This window comes from Netta rufina (assembly GCF_964035555.1).
Source record: "Netta rufina genome assembly, chromosome: 26".
NCBI lineage: Eukaryota > Metazoa > Chordata > Aves > Anseriformes > Anatidae > Netta > Netta rufina.
Genome location: NC_140150.1, coordinates 3,774,232 through 3,783,181, shown reverse-complemented (window position 1 = coordinate 3,783,181; position 8,950 = coordinate 3,774,232). Strand labels below are relative to the sequence as shown.

Below are 8,950 nucleotides of genomic sequence, written 5' to 3'. Positions count from 1 at the left end.
TCCCATTGTTGAGTTTCCCCGCGGAGGCCTGGGCAGCTGTCTGCACCCCGGTGATAATTCATGATGTGGGCTTTCATCTCCAGGGCCATTGCAGCCCCCACCTAATGAATCCCAGTGCTGGCCTCCTTCAGAAAACACAAAAACCAAACAAAACGGCGCCCCACGGATCTGGAAACGGAGGTGCTGAGAAGCAACACAGCTGCGACCACGTGGGCATTACCGCTTACCCCATCCGTTTTGGGGATGCGCGACCTCAGTGACCCTAAGGCACGGAGCGGGATCTCTCCGTATGGGATTTCTGTACAAATATGGGCAGGAAACGAGGCTCTGGCCAGTCCAGGGGAGCTGGGGATGGGGAATGGGGCACGTCAGGATCCTGAGCCAATGCAGGGCGATGGAAGCACGGCGATGGCTTCGTTGGGGCCACGCGAGCGCTGCGGTCATCGGCTGCAGGAGCAGCCACCCTGAAGGATCGCACACACTCTGCAAATCGGTGCCTTGAGCCAGCTGCCCGTTAAGGGCTATAAATAAAGCTGTTATCAGCTGTGCCTTGCTCGCTGAGTGAGCCGGGCCACGGCGCTTCCTCCCCTGCAGCGTTTACGGGTGATTTCTAGCCCGGAGGAGCTCATCAGCATCCCCAGTCCTGTGGCCTTTTTCCATCCTGCCATTGATTGTGCGTTTGGCCAATAAATCCCCCGGCTGCCTGCCCTGCTTGCGGGCTGGGGACAGGGCTGTGGCAGTGGGGACAGCAGGGCTGGCTGACAGGGACGTGGCCACTGCCCTGGGCATGGGACTGCGTTATCTCTGTGACCTCTTCCCTGCTTGCCTGGGTGCCAGGAGGGCTAAAAGGTGGCTCCTCCTCCTCCTCCTCCTCCTCCTCCTCTGATTCCTGTCTCAGGTCTCTGACCCCAGACACCCCCATTCTGCTCCCCTTAACCCCACAGCTCTGTCCCCAGGTGCTGGCCAAGGGACGCGTCCCAGTACGGCACGGGGAGCTCCTGGTCACACTGGTGGGGGGAAAGCAGAGAAGAAATCTGTGTGAGGAGGGTGGGAAAGGGCAGACAGGGGGAAGAAACCCAAGCGGAGAGGATGGGGCAGCTCCTGGGCAGCCACAGCAGCATCCCTGGGGGCCGCATGTCCCATCTCCCCCCAAATAACCCAGGGGAAGGAGCACGCCCGTGTCCTGCCCCACAGGACACAGAGAGGGGCAGAGGAGGAGGAGGAGGAGGAGGAGGAAGGCTGCTGCTCTCCGTGGCTTGGCGACTTTCCCCCTTTGGTGCCCTGTAAGGACGGATGGGGCAAGAAGACGTCCCGGAGGGGGGCAGGATGCTGAGCTGGCGTGAGACGGGGAGCGCACGGAGCCCGTCGGCTGCTGGAGCCAAGCAAGCAATCCGTGAGAATCCAGCCCAGCGAGGAAGGTGACCTTGAGCGGCTGAGAGAGGCGGCGAGAGGAGAGCTGCAGGGATCACACACCGAGGGACGAGGCGAGGGAGGGAGGAGGGATGGAGGGGAGCAGGGGGGGGACAGGCGGGACACCCGGGCTCCTCCTGCTCCATCCCCAGGCCAGCTGGGACGCAGCCCTGCACACCCCTAAGGCAAAACAGCTCCGAAGCAACCCCCCCATCTCATCCATCCCCCCTCCCCGAGCAGGGCTGCTCCCCATCCCTCTTCACTCCCCCCCTTTTCCAGCACCGCAGCCCCCACCATTTCCCGGCGGCTTTGAAGCCCCGCAGCTCCCGAGATCAGAGCGACGAGGCTTTGCCTCTGCACAGCTCCAGCTGGCAGCTCCTAACCCAGGTTCCTGCACTAATTTCTGTCTCTGGATGCTTTGCTTCCCGCCCCCCCGCTGCCGTTTGGCCCCACGTGCCCGCAGCAGGGCTGGTGCCGCGCTCTGCCCCAAGCAGCAGGCGCATCTCAGCAGAGGTGTGCAGCCCCTTACATGCAGCTCCACACGGGATAACCCTAAAAAACCCCGTTCCAGAAGTGGTTTAGGTCCAGGCGGGTCTCAGTGAGCAGCCCAAGCTGAGGCAGAGCTGCAGCAGTCAGGGATGGGGAGCAGCCAGGACACCCGGCCACGGCCCCGGAGGCACGGGGTGGCAGGGGTGGCAGGATTTTGGACGTGGTGCTGAGCTGGGGCTGGGTCATCCTGCTGGCAGGAGGAGGCTGCAGAGCCCCAGGGAAGGCTCTGTGCCTCCACACCAGCCCCAGAGCAGGGTGCTGCCAGCCCTGTATGGGTGCTCGGGGACAGCCCAGCCACCAGATCCCCACCGAGGGGTTGGAGAAGGGGGGGAAAGGGCCGCGGAGCAGCAGCAGGAGGGGGGTGCTGCACATCCCAGGGGGTTACCGTGCTGTTCTCCTCTCCCCCAAAGCAACCCCTTTCCTTCTCCCCCCCCGGCTGCTTTCATCACCTCTGCAAACCCCCAGCACCTGGGCAAGGGCTCCCAGCCCGCAGAGCTTTGTGCTGGGCTCTCCCCCAGCTCCGTGGGCATGGGCAGGAATCCCTGAAACGACCGAAAAGCCCCGAGAGGGAGAGAAAACGGCAGAGGTTGGGTTTGCAGTCCAGGAGTTGAGGTCAGGCGCTTCCCAATACTCTGCCTTGCCATCTAGTGGGATGAACGCGAAGGACCCGGGCTCACAGTGGGGAGATTTTGGGCGAATCCATCGGGATGGAGCCGACGCCAGCATCCCCGGTGCCACAGGAGCAGACGAGGTGGCTGGGGCTAAAGGGCAGCGCCAAGGTGCCAGAAGGCTGGATGGGGAAGGAGGAAGGTCACGGGGATGGGCAGACAGGGGACAGACAGAGACAGCTCTTTAAAGGAGGACGTGCCAACAGGGCTCACAAATCCTGGTGGTTTAGAGCTGGGAAGGCAAGCCTGGAGCAGCCCCAAATCCCTTTCACCGTTTACCAAGGGTCCTGGCATTGGGACGTACACATCCTGGGGCCGAGCAGCCCTGCTTTGGGATTTGTATGGAAAAGAAAGGCAAGGGCAGAGCAGTGCTGCACGTACGTGCACCCGCTGCCAGCGCGCTCGTGCCCGTGGCAGCTCGCAGGCACGAGCGCCCGGCGGCGTCCTCAACGTGCCCATATAAGAGAAGCTGGATCTCCTCTCGAGCTGCCTTCCTTTTGCCTCCCCAGGCCTGGAGGATGTGGGCTGAGCTCCGTGGTTTCAGTTCGGGATTTTGGATTCTCCAGGGATGTGTCATCTCTCTCACGGTACGCGTGTTTATGGCATGCGTTTAAAAATATAGCGGCTGAATACATTACATCGAAAATATCTCACCACTGGACAGCTCTTTTCAGGTTTTGAAGGCTGGGATGACACGAGATATTTTAACCACCTCCGAGGGGCTCTCTGCTGCTGGATGAGGGGACGTTTGGCTCTAGGCTTTGCCGCAGCTGAAACAGCCCCAAAAAGCAGGGTGGGGGGCATGCTGTGGGCACAGCTCCTGCTGCCCCCACATCCCCACTGGGTTTGGGGTCCTCGAGGGACCTGGGCACAGCCCCGGGGACACGCATCCTGCAGGTCAAACCTGACATGGCCAAAGCACCACCAGCAGCAATGCGGCTCCCAGGAGAGCCCCAAACCAGACGCAGGGGGGTCCTCCCCAGGCCCCCAGGAAGGAAACCAAGAAATAAGTGGGACAGGGGGACGTGGGGACACGGGTCAGCAGTACAGGTGACAAAGCAGCTGCTGGGCTGGGTGAGGGCTCCCCTTCGCTCCAGCTGCTCAGAACAGGACGCCGATTGCATTTTTAAACTCTTATTTTTATTACAGCTGCCCGCACCCTGCTCCGTTTGCCCCAGAAATGAATCCGCCCACACGCAGAGGCTCAGCTGGCCCAGGGTTCAATGCCTCAACCCCACGTTTCCCATGGGACAGCAAGAAATGGGGGGGTGCCTGGGGATGGGGGGTGCCTGGGGATGCTCCCCCGGAGCAGCCAGCGGTGGAGCTCAGGCGAAGCGTCCCGTGGGCAAGCGGGGCAGGCAGAAGTAGGCGTTGGGGAAGAGGCTGAGGTTGATGGGGTTGCCATCGAGGCGGATGTCCTCCAGCGCCCTGCGGACGTGGCTGTGGTCTTGGCTGTCGCAGAACGTGTCCTTGTGCATGGTCTGGATGTTGTTGTTCTGGAAGGGGAGGCGAAGGGGAAAGCGGGATGGTGCAGGGGGCTCTGCATCCCCCTCCCCGATGGGGATTTGGTGCGGGAGAGGGGCCGTGTCTCACCTGGAGGTGCAGGGAGCGCAGGCTCTCGGGCAGGGGCGTGGGGACGTAGTCCAGCTGGTTATCGGAGAGATGGAGGAACTGCAGCTGCTTCAGGTTCTGTGGGAAGAGGCAGGAGGTGAAGCTCCCTCCTTCCAGCCACGCTCTGACCCTTGGCACCATCCCAACCACCCCTTTCCGTGGCAGCTTTGGGCTAAAACCAGCCTGGTTGGGGCTGTGGGAGCCCGGCACGGCTCGGTGCCCGCTGCCAGCCCCAGCACCCACCCGAAAAGCTTCGGGCTGGAGGCCGGTGCTGGGGATCCTGTTGAGACGGGCGTCCAGCCTGACGATGCTGCGGGGCAGCTCGGGCAGCGCCGTCAGCCTGTTCTCGGGCAGGATGAGCTCCTGCAGGCTGGGCAGGAGGCGGAAAGCATCCGCGTCCGCCCAGGCAATGGAATTGCTCGTCAGGTCTATTCGCTTCAGCTTCTCTGGTGGGAGAGAGAAAGGAGGAGGCTGGAGGTGTCCCACATCACCTCTTGCACCCCCCCGAGGCTGCCCCAGCGCCGAGCCCAGCCCTCCCCTTGCCTCGACGCACTCAGCCCCGTGAAATCGCCAGCCCGGATGGCGCTGATGCGGTTGAAGCGGGCGTAGAGGTAGGTGGTGTCCGGCGGCAGTAGCGGGATGCGCTCCAGGTCGGCATCGTCGCAGTAGACCGAGGTGCCGATGCAGAGGCAGAGCAAGCAGCTGGGGAGCCCTGGGGGTGGAGAGGCAGCTCTGGGCTCGGCACGGCTCGGCTCGGCTCGGCACGGCTGCACCAGCCCCCCTGCAGCCCCCCAGCCCCTGCAGGACACCAGCCTCGTAGGCAAACATGCTCTGCAGTACCAGGAGCGCTCAGCCCAGCACCTCTTTTAAGGAAGGGTCAGGACACGCCAGCCACGAGAGCTGACGGTGAGCAGCTCTGCTCAGGACCCGGTGGCTCCCATGGGAGATGCAAGGTTCCCCAGCTCAACAGCGTTGCACCCAGGGCTCACTTGGACCCCCCCTCGTTTTTATTCCGCAGAAGGAACAGCAACAAAATAAATTAATAAATAAAACCCCACATTTTTTCAATGAACAAAAGACCTGTCTCCACCACCCAAGGGTCCCAGAGAGCCAGGCAGAGGCAGCAGGAGGGGGCTACACCGTGCGCCCCCCACGCCCGCTCCCTCTCCTCTCCCCCAGCACCCGCCAGACTCCGCATCCATTAGTGGGAGAGTTCAAAGCAGCAAGGCAACAATTTCCCTCTGCCTCCTACTTAATTTGTCCCAGTCCGGAGTGACAGAAAATGAATAAAGATATTTATCCCTCGCTACAGGATTTTAATTGTCACTAATCTAATTGCTACTCTGTCCGACTCTCGCAATGCCTCTGCTCATTAAGATGTTGCTGCTGTTTGCCGGAGCTCGTTTCCCAGAAATGTCTTGCTGCAGCGCTCCTGCCTGCTGTGTGATAAGGCAAAGCCCGGCACCCCTCATCTCCTCGCTGCCCAGGCACAGCAAATAAATTCTGCTGGCTGCTGGGGCTCCTTTTCCTGCAGAGCCCCAGCCGTGCCACCCCGGGACGTTTGGGTTCATTGCGTGGGAAGGAGACTCGTCCTGGTCTGCACTCACCCTGCGCGGGGCGGACGGGGCTGGAGGTCGGAGGCGGTGGCTTTGGTGCTGGAGCCGTGGTGCCCACCTTTGGGAGAGCCTCAGGGTCCTTGGGGCGGGGAGCCAGGGTCCCGACCTCGATCTGCAAACACAGCAGGGGCGTGAGGGCTGAGCGAGTGGGGGCACCGCGCAGGTCTCATCGGAAAGCCAGCTCTAAACGCCTCTCCTATCTTCAGGACCCCCCCTCTATTTGCCCAGAGGGATGCGGGTGCCTCGTCCTGCCCTCCCCTGCTCCATCCCACACTGATGTGGCCAGGCAGGACACCAGGAAGCTGGAAGAGTCGGGATCAAGTAAAACCTTCCCACCAGCAAGAGCAGAGGAAGAGCCACCAGGGCTCGTAGGCTTGCGCAGGGGGCTACGACGCTTCTCCAACCCCGGCCCATACCTCGGAGCAGCCCCTGCGTTCTGTGCTCCCCTGTGCCCCCCTCACCTTTGGAGCAATGTCACCGTAGTCGTAGAGCTCCTCGTAGTTGCTCAGATCAACCACGTCCCCATAGCTGTCCAGCGTCAGGTCGTAGTTGTCCAGGTCCAGGTTTTCGTAGAGCGCGAGGTCAACTTTGGGCTTCTCCACCTTCCTGCTCCCCTCCTGGGCTGGGACGGCCCAGGCTGCCCCCAGACACAGGCTGGCAATGCCCACCCAGGCCAGGGGCCGCATCCTGCGCCCAGCCGGGTGCCCTAAAACGATTTGCAAAGCGCTGAAAGCAAAAAGAGGGACGGGAAGGCAGGACCAGCGCGCCAGCCGCGGCCAGCCCCACTCCGCAGCCGTGTCGGGGAGCTGCAGCCACTGCAGGGGACGAGGCTTTTCTTTTCTTTTCAGCCCATTTCACGCTCGGCTGGGCGGCCGTGCACAAGAGGCCCCAAGCAGCTGGGCTGCCCTCGCTTCCCGGCGTTCCCAGCCCCGAGGGGGCGGTGAGGGGTTCGGGGCACCCCGTGCCACGGCATCGCCCACCAGGCTGCGCACCCGTGTGTGCACCCACAGCAAACCAAGCACAGGGGGCTGGCACCCAGCAGCCCCCCACATCTCTTACCTCCCCCCCCAAAAAAAATGCAAAAGCAACAACCCTGCGCACCCTGGGCTGAGGATGCTGCTCCCCAGTTTCTGCTGGTTTCCCCCAGATCAGATCTTTCCAAAATCTTACAATAAAAGCCTTCAATCCCCTGCATGCATCACCAGCCCCCCACCCTGCAGATCGTCCCAGCCCCACGTGGGAGCCCCCAGGCTGGGCTCGGTGCTGGAGGAGCAGAAGGAGGGCAGCCTGCGTGCACCCCCTTTACCCTCCTTGGCACGGGACAGCCCCACTCTGCTCCCACGGGCTCCTGTGCTGGCCCAGGAAGGGCTTCTGGGTTTTTAATGCCTGGAGAAGAGGGATGGGGGCACCTGGCATGGTTGCTGCTGAGGGAAGAGGCAGGATGTGGCCAACCAGGCTGGTGGCCTCTGGCTGTCCCCAGCCCCCTCACCAGGACCTTATATTGTTCCCGTGGGCAAGCCAGCCCCGTGGTGGCTCCCCTCCAACAGCCCGGGCTTGGGGCTGGGGCTGGGATGGATGGGATGTGATGGGATGAGGTCCACACTGTGCTCCCTGCCCTCTGTGTCCCCAGGGACAATGGGGACACAGCCAGACCCAGTACACCACCAGGTAGGACCATGGAGAGAGTGTGCGGGGACCCCCTGCTCCCCAGGGTTTGGGGGTCCCTGCTCATCACGGGCCCAGCAGCAGCCAGATGGCTCCTGGCATTCAGCTCATCCACCCACCTCACTCCCCCCCTGCTCGGCCCCTCTGTGCACCGTTGCTTTGGAAACATGGGGGGTGGCTTGGGAAGGGGGAACGCACAGGGATGTAGCGTGGCAGCACCTCTCCCCTCACCTGGATGGGATTGGAGATGCCCCCATCTCCCTCCCCACGCACCCAGGGGTGCTGCTGGATACCCGCCACCTACAACTCACAGCCCTGCTCCATCTTACGGGCATCGGGGAGCTGTCATTACCCAGGACGTGTCCCACGGGGCTGGGACAGGGACACCCCAGGACGGGCAGGATGCGTGCAGCAGCCCCGTGGGCTCGTCGCAGTGCCGGGCAGCTCGGTGCCCACGCAGCCACCCACGGCCACAAACACGTTCTTCTCCTGCACGCAGCTCGCAGCCCACGCGCTCACCCACCCGAGACATCGCGCCCATCTGTGCTGCCTGCCGGCGCTGTGGGGACACCCTCGCAGCGGGGACCGTCCTCGTCCACGCACCCACAACCCCCAGGCTGCCCCCACGCATGTCGTCCCCCCCTCTCCATCATGGCCCCAACCCCCTCAGCACGGAGCAGAGCAAAGGGCTGCTGCTAATCTTCGTTAAGCCCCTCATTAGGCGGCTCAGCAGCCAGGGTGATGGAGGCGATGTGGCAGCTGGGAGGGGGGACACATCACAGCTCAATTCCAATCCCCTTTTCTTTTTTCTGCGGTGCTCGGCTCCCCCGGCAGCAGGGGCTGACTTTGCCTGGAGAGGCAGCGAGTGGATGCCCACCCCGGGAGCTCGTGATTCATGCGCCGCTCACAAAACGCGGGGATTTAGTTCTGCTGCAGAAAAATAAAAAAAAATAAATAAAAATAAAACCTAAGGGGAGCTCGCCGCCTGCTCTGCGCACACGCACACCCCGTGCACGCTCCCGTGAGCAGCCCCACGACGGAGCCCATGCATTCGCACCCGCACCCACACCCGTCCTCCCTCTCTGCTCGTGATTCACGTGGGGAGAGCAGCAGCGAGAGGAGATTTTGAAGCTGCAGCGACGGGCAGGAGGAAAAAATCGCTGCCTACACCCGTTCTGCTCATGGGAAAGCACACGTGCACCCCGCACGGCCGCAGCACTGGGGGTCCGGGCTCGTTGCTGCAGGTGGGAGTCGCCTTCCCCATGGGTCCCAAAGCCCATCCGAGCTGCCCCCAGGGGCAAACTCACCCCAGGGATGTTTGTCCAGCTTCCCTGGGAGAACCAAGGTGACGTGAGGCAGCTCAGCCCCAATTTTGCACAAGCTGCCCCCAGCACAGAGCACAGCGAGGATGCTAACGCCCATCAGCTGCCC

The 8,950-nt window shown here is 62.7% G+C and overlaps 1 protein-coding gene across 1 annotated transcript; it reads right to left on the bottom strand.

The window, feature by feature from the left end:
- Positions 1-3,952: 3,952 nt before the first annotated feature.
- On the bottom strand, positions 3,953-6,540 carry OPTC (opticin; the record flags this gene model as incomplete). Its single annotated transcript, XM_084301944.1, has 6 exons — positions 3,953-4,123; positions 4,221-4,316; positions 4,482-4,684; positions 4,792-4,950; positions 5,846-5,966; positions 6,316-6,540. 6 exons carry the CDS (start codon positions 6,538-6,540, stop codon positions 3,953-3,955), a joined length of 975 nt encoding a protein of 324 aa, XP_084158070.1.
- Between the last annotated feature and the right edge of the window lie 2,410 nt (positions 6,541-8,950).